Genomic DNA, 14,230 nt, shown 5'->3' with positions numbered 1-14,230 from the left:
TCGAGCAGTGTGGCATTGGCGGCAAATTGCTGCTATGGATAAAGGGACGGTTGAGGGGGAGAAGACAGAGAGTGGTAATCAATGGACACTGCTCATCGTGGACTAATGTTATTTGTGGAGTCCCTCATAGTTCAGTGTTGGGTCCAGTATTGTTTTCTGTATTTATGATATTGCTGATGGTATATCAAGCTTAATGTCCAAGTTTGCAGACGATACAAAGGTTGGCAGGGTTGTTAAGGACACTACTGACGCTATGCTGCTGCAACAGGATCTGGAAAGGTTGAGAAGATGGGCTGAGAAGTGGCAAAAGAAATTTAACCTTGACAAATGTAAAATACTACATATGGGAAACAGTAACCGCAGAGCAACGTATCAACTCTGTGGTACTACACTGACAGTGGTAGAGAATGAAAAGAACCTGAGGGTAATTGTGTAGGCAGATATGAAGTTCTCTTCATATGACTACTCTTGCAGATGGGCTGCAAGAGTAGTCATTTTGTCTTGTCAATGTTATACAGGTATTTTTCTAGCAGGTATAAGGAGGTGATTATTCCCTTGTATAAGGCAATTATCAGGCCACACCTTGAGTACTGTATACAGGTCTGGAGGCCTCATTTCAAGAAGGATGTAGAGCTGCTCGAACGAGTACAGAGAAGGCAACAAGATTAATGAATGGAACAAAGGGTTGCTCTTACGAAGAAAGGCTTGAATTTTGCAAATTACAGTGTCTGGAAACTTGGCACCAGCGAGGTGATCTGATAGAGGTTTATAAAGCCTTGAATGGTTTGAGCATGCTCAATGCCGATGGGATACTCCCTCTTGCTCAGAATAATCATCTGAGAGGGCATAAATTCAAATTCAGGATAGACGTGCGGAAATTTGTCTTTAGCCAGCGAGTAGTTGGTTGCTGGAACAGACTTCCATCCTTTGTTGTGGAAGTTGATAGCCTAAATAAATTTAAGGCTCAGATGGACAGGTATTTCGAACCAACGGAGGTGAGAAATGGGAGTGTTTTTTTTTTTTTTTTTTTGGCTGATTCTGCACAAGTTTGCTTTCTTGCATCGTATGCCTCTATTAATGCTAATGCGAATGCTAATTTCTAAAAAGAAGCAGTCAAAGGCCCAGCTCCATTTTTTTCTGATCAGGTCTCTTGAAAGTGACTTCTAATGCACCTCCTTTGCCATTACATAATAATAATCCCAAATGAAGGATCAGATTAAGTCCTCTCTCCCTTCTGTTAAGAACGTTCCTATTCGTGCAGCACACTCAGAAAACCTCAGGTTATTTTTCAAAAAAAAATGAATTTACAAATACAGTGCATAACGACCGCTAGGTGTACACGTTTTTATATTGTTTACTGTTTTTTTCCTCTCGTATTATGTTCACGGAGGGTTTTTTGGTTTCTTCACTTTGTTAAAAGAAAAAAATGGCATCAAATATATTTTCTGTTTTAGTAGCAGTTAGTGCATTTCTTCTTTGTTTTGTTACTGTTTGTCATTTCGTATGCTTTTTATCGTGCCACGACTACGGCCATTTCACCAAATTGGAACGTGTTGAACGCTTCTCAATTAAAGGGTATACCTATGTTGAAGTGTATTCTGAAACCGAGTTTGAAAAGGAAACAGAAAGTAAGTAACGCAACAAATAAAGGAATACAGTCACACATGAGTAATATAATGCACATGGGTATGTGCATTATATTACTGTCATAATAACTGTGATATCAATAATATAATGCACATGGGTATGCGCATTTTATTACTGATGTGTGTAACGAACCCGAAGTTAATTTACTAACAAACCAAACAAACAACAACAAAAAAAAGAAGTGAAGGCGATATTACATCACGAGCTCGTTTAGTTTTAGGCAAACTGGAAAGTTGATATAGAAGGGCAGAAGTGCCGGTCAAATTTCGCGAGACGGAACATCTAATGGGGACACAGGCCTCCATAAGTTACAGAATAATCGTTTTTTATTTGAAATTTGAAAATAATAATCGTTTATTTGCTATCAGTCAGAAGTACAAAGCAATTGGTCATGTCAATACAAAGCTAACCAAGAAACGCAGGTTTCACCAAAACAAGTTGGAAGCACTTTTGGGCAGAAACCAAGCATGGATGCGACATACTAAAGACGATGACAAGCGAAGCGTGGCCGGAGACTACCGTGATACAGCTGTAACGCTTACATAAACAGTGTTTAATAAAATAAACAAAAGTAACAAAAAAATAATATGTAATAAAAATAAAAAAGTTAAACTGAAACAAAATTTAACATTTAGTATACCAAGTTATTTTGTAAAAAGAGGGGCTTATAGTGTAAAATCTGGGTAGAGAGAGAAAGGATCCAATGTATTTATTGGTTGTTTTTGGATTGACTGAGATTTATGGTAGATTCATTTGGACTGGCCGATTAGTTTTTCTGCATGCAAAAGAAAGGTTTTATTGTGAAGGAATAAGGCAGGGTCTAAATTCAACAAGCTAAAGTATAATAAGATAAGGATCAAGAATCATATGGGCATTGAAACTAACAGTAATCAGATGTAATTCCCATTCCATTTATATATGTTGACAATGAAAGGGGTTAGTTATGGTTACAACCCCTCTTTTTCTGGTTACAAATATATTTCAGAGTGCATTTTCAACCATACTAAAAATCAAAAGTCTGTACCCATGGCCTCAATCAGCCATTGGTTTAATAATTATGGAATCCAGTATATATAAGTTAATACACTGATCGGCAAACTTAACAGAACAAAATATTTTTCATGAATATTTTATTGTGAACAGTGTCCCCAAAGGTGAATATTTGATATAATAGCTATCCTGGCATGCAAATTCTGAGTATCCAATAGAAATCAATCTAGCACCTTACACAGCTGCATGTTATTCATTCCTATAAAAACATGGGTTGTGACCACTTCACTTCATTCTCATTTTTTGGCTTGCTCTGTGGGATAGCCATATCTCCAGTATTCATGATGGCAAGTTATCATAGTTTAGATGATTTTTTGAGATGGCAGGTAATTGGATGACATGAAACCAGGCAATCGCAGGTAGAGGTAGCTTAATGTGTCATGCAGTTTCAGGAGACAGAAACCATTGCAAGAAGAGCTGGCCAAGGTTGCCTTGAGGGCCACTTCAACCAGAACAGACTGCTATCTGGCTCTAATAGCAAGATGCACTCCTACGATGTGCTGTCATCAACTGTCTCTAAGTTGCTGCTGTCACAGGTGAAAAATTTCTAAATGGACTGTGTTAAGAAGGCTCAATTCAAGTGGACTCTATGCAAGGAAGCCAGTGGTTTGTATCCCATTATCACAAACTGCTGCAAAGTTCGTTAAAACTTGTGCCATTAATGTGTCACTTGAAGTCCTGACAAATGGGGTACAGTTCTGTTCTCTGATGAGCCGTTTTAGCCAACAAACATATATTCTAGATGTACTCCATTTGGAGACAATGAAGGATGAGGTATCATCCCTCCAACATCATAGAAAGGGACACTTACGATGGAGGAGGTGTTCAGCATGTGGGGTGGAATAATGATCAACGGCTGCATCCCCCCTTCAAGTTTTTGACAGGGCTACCATAACTGCACAGAGGTACTGAGAACAGTCCCTTGAACCCTATGTCAACCTTTTAGGGGGTGTCGGTTGGCCCAGATTTTCTTTTTATGCACAAAAATGCCACTGCACATAGAGCTCAAGTGGTGGAGTCTTGAAACCTGAAGATATCTAATGACTGCCATAGCCAGCATGATCACCAGACTTCAATCTGATTGAACATGTGTGGGATGGCATTGAATTGCACACTGACAGCCAACTCCTCGGTCATTTGGTGAACTAACGTCTGTGCTAGTGGAAGAATGGGATTTGTTCCACAGAATCTTATAGACACCCTTATATTGAGCATGGTTTACCATTGTCAAGCCTGTTTAGGCATTGGAAGGAATCACGCCGTACTGATGTCAGGTTGCCATATTTTCAAGAATCTTGTATCAACTTCTGTAAAGTGACTCTTTTGGTAATTATACAACTCCACTTGATATCGATGGTTCAACTGTTGATGATCCTGCTCAGGTAGCTAACAAACTAAATGAATATTTTGCATCGACATTCACACATGAGGAGTTATTCAGCGAGGGGAATGCCAGAGGTGTATTCAACTCTGGCAGTAAGCTAGATAATCTTGTAATAACTGAGAGTAAAGTGGAGGAGAAATTGTTGAAGTAAACACGAGAAAGGCACCTGGGGTGGATGGGATCTATCCAGTTATATTAAAGGAGGCAGCAAAGGAAGTCAGCAAACCCTTAGCCATAATTATGAGTGCTTCCTTGGAATCAGGGGAGGTACCCATAGACTGGAGATGTGCAAATGTGACCCCAATTCACAAAGGAAGATCAAAGGCTGACACAAGTAATTATAGACCTGTGAGTTTAACTTCTGTTCCAGGAAAATTAATGGAGGCACTGGTTAAAGAAGCACTGCAGGATCATCTAGACAAGACCTCAGTTATAGCTCGGACACAACATGGTTTTGTTCAGGAAAAGTCTTGCCTGACCAATTTGATTGGATACTATGATGCAGTCACAAAAGAACTGGATGTAGGGAATAACTTTGATATTATATATTTGGACCTTAGAAAGGCTTCTGATACTGTTCCACATGGAAGACTGCTGCACAAATCGGAGCAGTGTGGCATTGGAGGCAAATTGCTGCTATGGATAAAGGGATGGTTGAGGGGGAGAAGACAGATAGTGGAAATCAGTGGACACTGCTCATCGTGGACTAATGTTATTAGTGGAGTCCCTAAGGGTTCAGTGTTGGGTCCATTATTGTTTTCTGTATTTATAAATGATATTGATGATGGTATATCAAGCTTAATGTCCAAGTTTGCAGACGATACAAAGGTTGGCAGGGTTATTAAGGACACTACTGGGCGCCTCCGTGGGCAGGAGTAGCAGTGCATAGCACACGCCTTTTGATTAGACCGGGGTTTGAGCCCTGAGCCACCAAATACGGAGGATGCGGAAAGGTCAGGGAATGACCACCGCATATCCCAGGAGCAATATGGCCTTAGTTGCTAATGCTCCTAAAACCCAAATAACAACTACAAGGACACTACTGATGCTATGTTGCTGCAACAGGATCTGAAAAGGTTGAGCAGATGGGCTGAGAGGTGGCAAATGAAGTTTAACATTGACAAATGTAAAGTACTACATAGGGGAAACAGCAACCCCAGAGCAACGTATCAACTTGGTGGTACTACACTGACAGTGGTAGAGAATGAAAAGGACCTGGGGGTAATTGTGCAGGCAGATATGAAGTTCTCTGAGGAGCGCAGACGGGCTGCAAGAGTAGCTCAGGGTGTCTTGTCAATTATATACAGGAATTTTTCTAGCAGGGATAAGGAGGTGGTTATTCCCTTGTATAAGGCAATGGTCAGGCCACACCTTGAGTACTGTATCCAGATCTGGAGGCCTCATTTCAAGAAGGAAGTAGAGCTGCTGGAATGAGTACAGAGAAAGGCAACAAGATTAGTGAATGGAACAAAGGGTTGCTCTTATGAAGAAAGGCTTAAATTTTGCAAATTAGTGTTTGGAGACTAGGCACCGGCGAGGTGATCTGATAGAGGTGTATAAAGCCTTGAATGGTTTGAGCATGCTCAATGCCAATGGGATTCTTCTTCTTGCTCAGAATAATCACCTGAGAGGGCATAAATTCAGATTGAGGAAAGATAGGTGTAGGATAGATGTGCTGAAATTTGCCTTTTGCCAGCAGGTAGTTGGTTGGTGGAGCAGACTTCCTTCCCTTGTTGTGGAAGTTGATAGCCTAAATAAATTTAAGGCTCAGTTGGACAGGTATTTTGAACGAACGGAGTGGTAAAATGGAAATGTGTAATTTTTTTTTTTTTTTTTTGGCTGATGCTGCATAAGCTTGCTTTCTTGCATCATATGCCTCTACTAATGCTAACTCCTATAAATGCCCCTTGTACCTGTTTGAAGTTTCTCACTGTCTCTTCATTTCATCGTTGATCTATGGTATATCACCATACTAAATTTTATCTCACTTCATTGCAGGCTGCACAAGTTACAGCATGTTTTCTACATGTTCTGTTAATTTTCACCTTAGTTTGGGAATGTACTTACCAAAACCAAATTCACCTTTCCCAACTCTACTTCTACAGACAGTACTCTTAATTAAATGATATTGTTTTTCAGGAGATGAAATGGAATGCTTGTTAATAAAATAACTTCCTTTTAATAGTGAAATACGTGCATTATATTACTGATGTATGTGATGAACCAGAATTCTGTTCCAGTACAATCTCGTGCATTTTGAACCTTGACGTTTTTTTGGTAAAACCATTCACTGATGAGGATAAAATAAAAAATATTAATATGAATGGAAAGGAACATGATTGTTTTTACTTTTAAACATGACCATATGTGAGATATTCATTCTCTAAAACTTGCTGGTTCAACCCACATATATGACTGATATTTTACATTTGCTGTTTTTTAAATAGGGACAGCGGCTAGTTCTCATTCTCAAGAAACTCACTGGCTTCAAAAACATAGTTGAATAAACCAAAAGAATTAAATGATAGTAAATGTCAACATAAAATGCCTAATTTCCATTAATAGGGAAATGTACTATACAGGTAGGACCCATTTTACGACATGATTAGGTTCCAGCAAAACAGGGTCGTAAAATGAAAAGTCGTAAAACAAGACCAAATTATAATGTAATTGAATGAGATAAGTTCCAAAATTCCCAAAATTTTTCCAAGTATACACTAATATTTCTGTTCTTTATAAATAATTAAATATTTTAACCATTTAATGCACGTTTTATTTATTCTTATATATAAAATAATTGATAAAATAAAATTTTACTTTGGTCCTGTGGAGTCATCACTTGAGTACATATTTACTCAAGTGATGACTCCACTTCCCGTTTCATCCACATTAAAAACTAAATCAGGGTGGTAGTTACCTTTGTCCATTAAGCATTTAAATTCGGAAGGATACTCTTCCACCACTGCAACGTCACTAGCAGCCTCACCAGACACTTTCACGTTGTGAATTTTACAACAGTTTTTAAACTGATGAAACCACCCTTTGCTGGCCGTAAATGTTTCAGTGCTACCAGATTCCTCACATATTTCGTCAAATAATGACTTTGCCTTGTCCAGAATTACCACCTGTGTAACAGGGATTATTAGTTATTTGGTTCATATCATCAACCTACAACACTAACAATTTCTTCATTTTTTTCCATTGTCTCACTGCATGAATAAGTTGTTTGGAGGATGACTCACTTGTTATCCCTGTGTGTGTGTGTGTGCGCACGCACTTTATTTTATCAACATTGTTCATAATCGCTGATACAGTAGAAGGTGCTACACTCAACGCCTTACACACATCCGATAAATGCTCACCAGACTCCATGTGACGATCACATCCATTTTCTCCTTAATTGTTAGTGTTTTACACTTTTTTTGCCCCCCCCCCCCCCGGCACAGAAACTGCCCTATGCTTAGAGCTCATGGTTACACAAAAATTATTATTAATGAGAAATAACACTATGTAACCCGTTAACAATTTAGGGAAAATTCACAATGAAATGAACATGACACACTGAAAGTAAACAAAGAACCCTGGGGGCTCACATCCGGTGAGTATGGGCTTGGCACACCCAGGGTCCTGAGCTGGATATCATCATCCTTCTCTTTCTTGGTGATTCCTTTCTACTTTTGACTCTCTCTTTCAGGGTAACTTGGGAATTTTTTTTTTCCTGGTGCAACATAAGCCTCAGGCTTCCTTGCACCATATGGCTATTAATAATAGTAATAATAACTCTTGGCGTAGCTATCATTCCACCCACAATGCACCACGAAAAACAAAAGAAACGCCTAGTGCATGTTTGGACTTGCAGGTGTTACTGGGTTGTGATATTTTTGTTATTTTCAATTTTTTCAGGTAATATTTTGAAACAGTCGTTAATGTGAAAAGTCGTAAAATGGACCATCATAAAACGGGACCTACCTGTATTGAGCATATATGTGATAAGATAATAAGAGTTACAAAAGTTATTAAATCTTAATAAGAGTTGTCTAAAATATTCCAGTAGCACATGAGGAACAGCTATAGGGATCAGTAGTGCACTGTGGGGAGGCTGCAAGGGTGAATTTGTACCCCCTTTAAAAAAAACTCATTTTACTATTATTGGTTTAAATTATTAAAAATGGCCTATTGACAGTATTTAAAGTAGACAGTAATAAAACCTAATAATAAAAATAAAATGAAACTAGACTTACTACTTTCCTTCTATGTTTTTTTTTTTTTGAGTAAGAAAAATTAAAGAAATAACTTTTCTAAGTTAAAACAGCAATGAACATTAGTAAAGACATACAATGCAAGAAAGCCAACTTATACAGCATCAGCCAAAAAAAAAAACCTTCATATTTCACCCACCCATTCAATCCAAAGGTTGTATAGTTCAGTCTTGAATTTATTTTGGAAGCTTTCAACTTCCACAATGACAGATAGAAGCTTGTTCCAGCAATCAACTACCCACTGTTTAAAGGCAAATTTCTGCCCATCTATTCTACAACTGTCTTTCCTCAGTTTGAATTTATGCCCCCTAAGGTGTGTAATCTGAACAGGAGGAAGAATACCATCAGCACTGTGCTTGCTCAAACCAATCAAAGCCTTCTTATACACTTCAATCAGATCACCTCGCAGGTGCTTAGTCTCCAGATGCTGCAATTTGCAGAACTTAATCCTGTATTGGTAAGATAAACCCTTTGTTCCACTCACAAATCTCGTTGCTCTCCTCTGTACTTGTTCCAGCAGCTCTACGTCCTTTTTAAACAAAGCCTCCAGACCTGTATACAGTACTCAAGGTGTACTGTATACAGGTCCTGACCATTGCCTTATACAAGGGGATAATCACCTCCATATCCCTGCTAACAAAAATCCTGTATATCATTGACAAAATCGCATGTTCTACGCTTGTAGCCTGTCTGCACTTCTCGGAAAACTTCATATCTGATTGCACAAATACCCCCAGGCCCTTTTCATTCTCCACATCACTGAGTGTGGTACCGCACAGTTGGTACATTACTCTGGGGTCACTGTTACCCATATGCAGTACTTTGCATTCATCAATATTAAACTTCAGTTTCCACCTCTCAGCCCATCTACTCAACTTTTCTAGATCCTGTTGCAGTAGTGTACTGTCATTAGCAACCCTACCAACCTTTGTATCATCTGCAGACTTGGACATTGAGCTCGATATATCATTGATAAATACAGAAAACAACAATGGGCCCAACATGGAACCCTGGGGGACACCACTAGTAGCATCAGTCCACGAAGAGCAGTGTCCATTGATTACCACTCTCTGTCTTCTCCCATTCAACCATCCCTTTTTCCATAGCAGCAACTTGCTCTTAATGCCATATTGCTTCAACTTGACTTATATATTACAGTAGACTTATATGTGCAACAGAGTTAAAGCTTTCCTAAAATCCAAGTACATGTATGTGATATCAAAATTATTTTTTGCATCCAGTTCCTTTGTAAACACATATTATAGTATCCAATCAAATGAGCAGAAGTCTGAAAAACAAGATGCAGGATATTTCAGAGACTGCTGGTAGTCATTGCGTTACAAGTAAACACATGGGTTGTGTTAGGGTAGCTAAGAATAGAAACAGGTGCATGTATACCTGCGTGTACATCAATGCTAGGAGTTTGGTAAATAAATTTGATGAATTTGAGGTATTGCTCAAAACATCAAAGGCAGATATTGTTGGGATATCAGAGACGTGGTGTCACACAGATATAAGTAATGCGGAACTGGAATTTGGGGAATACAATGTATATAGAAAGGATAGACAGGAGAGGAGGGGTTATGCTATTAATTAAGAAACACATAAAGTCAAAGGAAGTGAAGCCAGTTGACATCGATGGACAGGGCAGTGTCGAGTCAGTTTGGTGTGACATAAGCATAGGGAAATCAAAATTGAGAGTAGGAGTGTGCTATAGGCCTAATGACTCTGATGAGTATAATAATATATTGTACAGGGAAATAGAGTGGGCCAGTAAATCAGAGAGTCTTATAATGGGGGATTTTAATTTCCCAGATATTGACTGGAATTTGTGGATTGGTCACTCGCACACTAGCAAGGCTTTTGTGGATTTATTGGATGATTGTTTTCTACATCAGCATGTTCGTGAGGCAACAAGAGGGAGCAATACTCTTGATCTGATTATCAGTAGTGATTCTTCATGCATTAAGAACCTGCAGATAAATGAACCACTAGGTGGCAGTGATCACAGTGTGTTGAAGTGGGATTTACTCAAGGAGGTAACTACCATCAGAGGTAAAGGGAAGGGTTTTTGTTTTCGTAAAGGCGACTATGATGGTCTGAGACAGTATTTAAATTCTATACAGTGGGACCAACTGATGATGTTACCAACAGCAAACTCAAAATGGGAAGCATTCAAGGAACTAATCTTGGTGGCTACCAGGCTTTACATACCAACTAAGAAATATTGTTCAAGGTTTAGGCCTAAATGGTTGTCAGATGGACTAATGAGACATGTGGCAGAGAATAAAAATGCATGGGATACATACAAATTAATGGGTGACATGGAAGCCTATGATAGATATAAGTTGGTCTGTAACCAAGTCACAAAGGAGATTAGGCAGGCAAAGGCAGACTACGAAAAATCCTTGGCAAAGGATGCAAAGAAAAACAGAAAGGAGTTCTTTACATACTTGAACTCGAGAAGGAAAGGGATGAATCAGATTGGTCCACTGGATATTGATGGTTCAACAGTTGAGGATCCTGCTCAGGTGGCTAACAATCTAAACAAGTATTTTGCATCTACATTCACGCATGAGGAGTTATTCAGGAAGGAGAATGATGTAGGTAAAGTAAACTTTGGCAGTGAGCTGGATGATTTTGTAATAACTGAGAGGAAAGTGGAGGAGAGATTGTTGAGGATAAACATAAAAAAGGCACCTGGGGTGGATGGGATCTATCCAGTTATATTAAAGGAGGCAGCAAAGGAAGTATGCAAACCCCTAGCCATAATTATGAGAGCTTCTTTGGACTCAGGGGAGGTACCCATAAACTGGAGATGTGCAAATGTAACCCCAATTCACAAAGGAGGATCAAAGGCTGACACAAGTAATTATAGACCTGTTAGTTTAACTTCTGTTCCAGGTAAATTAATGGAGGCACTGGTTAAAGAAGCACTGCAGGATCATCTAGACAAGAATTCAGTTATAGCTCAGACGCAGCATGGTTTTGTTAAGGGCAGGTCTTGCCTGACCAATTTGATTGGATACTATGATGTAGTCACAAAAGAACTGGATGCAGGGAATAACTTTGATATTATATATTTGGATCTTAGAAAGGCTTTTGATACTGTTGCACATGGAAGACTGCTGCACAAATTGGAGCAGTGTGGCATTGGAGGCAAATTGCTGCTATGGATAAGGGGATGGTTGAGTGGCAGAAGACAGAGAGTGGTAATCAATGGACACTGCTCAACGTGGACTAATGTTATTAGTGGAGTTCCTCAAGGTTCAGTGTTGGGTCCATTGTTGTTTTCGGTGTTTATGAATGATATTGATGATGGGATATCAAGTTTAATGTCTAAGTTTGCAGATGATACAAAGGTTGGCAGGGTCGTTAAGGACACTACTGACGCTATGCTGCTGCAACAGGATCTGGAAAGGTTGAACAGATGGGCTGAGAGGTGGCAAATGAAGTTTAACATTGACAAATGTAAAGTACTACATATGGGTAACAGTAACCCCAGAGCAATGTATCAACTCTGCGGTACTACACTGACAGTGGTGGAGAATGAAAAGGACCTGGGAGTAATTGTGCAGGCAGATATGAAGTTCTCTGAGCAGTGCAGACGAGCTGCAAGAGTAGCTCATGGTGTCTTGTCAATGATATACAGGAATTTTTCTAGCAGGGATAAGGAGGTGATTATTCCCTTGTATAAGGCAATGGTTAGGCCACATCTTGAGTACTGTATACAGGTCTGGAGGCCTCATTTCAAGAAGGATGTAGAGCTGCTGGAACGGGTACAGAGAAGGGCAACAAGATTAGTAAATGGAACAAAGGGTTGCTCTTACGAAGAAAGGCTTAAGTTTTGCAAATTACAGAGTCTGGATTCTAGGCAACGGCGAGGTGATCTGATAGAGGTGTATAAGGCTTTGAATGGTTTGAGCATGCTCAATGCCAATGGGATTCTTCATCTTTCTCAGAATAATCACCTCAGAGGGCATAAATTCAAATTGAGGAACGACGGATGTCGGATAGATGTGCGGAAATTTGCCTTTGGCCAGCGGGTGGTTGGTTGGTGGAACCGACTTCCATCACTTGTTGTTGAAGTTGATAGCCTAAACAAATTTAAAGCTCAACTGGACAGGTATTTCGAACGAACGGAGGGGTGAAATGGGAGAGGGTTTTTTTTTTTTTTTTGGCTGATGCTGAATAAGCTTGCTTTCTTGCATCATATGCCTCTACTAATGCTAATGCTAATGCTAATTGGTCAGACAAGGTAAAAAAAAAAAAAAAACCCATGCTGTGCCTGAACTGCAATCTTGTCTAGATGATCCTGCAATGCTTCTTTAACCAGTGACTATTTTATTTTCTCCAAAACAGAAGTTAAACTAACAGATCTGTAATTACTCGTGTCACCTTTTGATCTCCCTTTGTGAATTGAGGATGCATTTGCACATTTCTAGTCCGTAGGGACCTCCCCTGTCAGTCCAAGGATGCTCTCATAATCATGGTGAAGGGCCTGCTTACTTCCTTTGCTGCCTCCTTTAATATAACTGGATAGATCCCAACCACCCCACATGCCTTTCTTATTTTTAAATTTAACAATTTCTCCTCCACTTTTCTCTCGGTTATTACAAAATCCTTTAGCTCCCTGTTACAGTTGGATAAACTTCTGACATTCTCCTCCCTTAATAATTCCTCATGTGTGAATGTAGATGCAAAATACTCATTCAGTTTGTCAACTAACTGAGCAGGATCATCAACAGTCGAACCATCGATATCAAGTGAACCAATCTGATTCATTCCCTTCCTTCTAGAGTTTATGTAAGTAAAGAAGTCTTTACTGTTTTTCTTTGCATCCTTTGCCAAAGATTTCTCATAATCTGCCTTTGCTTGCCTAACCTCCTTTGTGACTTGATTACAGACTCTCTTATATCTACCATAGGCATCCGTGTCTTCCGATAATTTATATGCATTCCATTTTCTTCTGTGCTATGAGTCTCGTTAGATCATCTAACATTCATTTAGGTCTCAACCTTGAACAGTGTTTCTTAGTCAGTATGAAAAGCCTAGTAGCTTCCAAGATTAATTCCGTGAATGTTTCCCATTTAGAATTTGCTGTTGATAACATCATCAGTTGGTCCCACTGCAGAATTTAAAAACTGTCTGAGACCACTGTAGTCATCGTTGTGAAAGCAAAAGTTTTCTCTTTTACCTTTAACAGCAGTTACGTCTTTAATTAAATTCTATGTTAGTACACTGATCACTTCCACCCAGTGGGTCTTTTGCCTGCAGATTTTTAATGCATGAAGAATCACTGCTGATCATCAGATCAAGACTTTTACTCCCTCTTGTTGCCTTTGGAATCTACTGCTGTAGGAAACAGTCATCCAATAAATCCACAAATGTCTTCCTAGTGTGCAGGTGACCAACCCACAAGTTCCAGTCTATATCTAGGAAGTTAAAATAGTCCAATTTTTATGAATATTAGCAGGTTTTGATTACAGAAGTTGTCTGTCCAATATGTCCTGATTTCATTTCATGTGGTGTTTTCAGTTGTGGAGTTATCTGGACAGATTGTACCAGCACAACATCCAAGTGGACATAAAAGACAGCCGAAGACATGCTAGGGAAGGGATATTCGTGAAGGAAATGTTGTGAGCAAAAGTTGACATTCCTCTATGATTTCAGAATGTTAGTGATGTCAGAGAAAATCATGTTGTACAAGCAGTTTAATAATAACAAATGGTAAACTATATATTAAAAAAAAGTCATTTTACACTTTTACACTTCTAATGCACAATTCAAAGGCTAGAAATAGTTTTAAATTGTGCACTTGGCATAATCATTTTAAAATTATAATGAATACATTATAATTTTTTTTTTTCTTTTTCTTTTTTCTGAAACA

General features: G+C 39.0%; 1 protein-coding gene across 1 annotated transcript in view; it reads left to right on the top strand.

Moving 5' to 3' along the window:
• The first annotated feature begins 1,408 nt into the window (after nucleotides 1-1,408).
• The window catches only part of LOC150077283 (nurim homolog), a 95,903-nt gene continuing 83,081 nt past the window's right edge, over nucleotides 1,409-14,230 (top strand). Inside the window, exon 1 of the mRNA XM_090385843.1 lies at nucleotides 1,409-1,628. Coding sequence (XP_090241969.1) covers nucleotides 1,427-1,628 — 202 coding nt within the window. The 5' untranslated portion in view covers nucleotides 1,409-1,426. The remainder of the gene's footprint in view (nucleotides 1,629-14,230) is intronic.

The sequence above is a fragment of the Mastigoproctus giganteus genome, chromosome 12 (assembly GCF_048544385.1).
Source record: "Mastigoproctus giganteus isolate SK-2022 chromosome 12, ASM4854438v1, whole genome shotgun sequence".
Taxonomy (NCBI): Eukaryota; Metazoa; Arthropoda; class Arachnida; order Uropygi; family Thelyphonidae; genus Mastigoproctus; species Mastigoproctus giganteus.
Note: the sequence above shows the minus strand (reverse complement) of the source record. Positions and strands in the feature narration are given on the sequence as shown.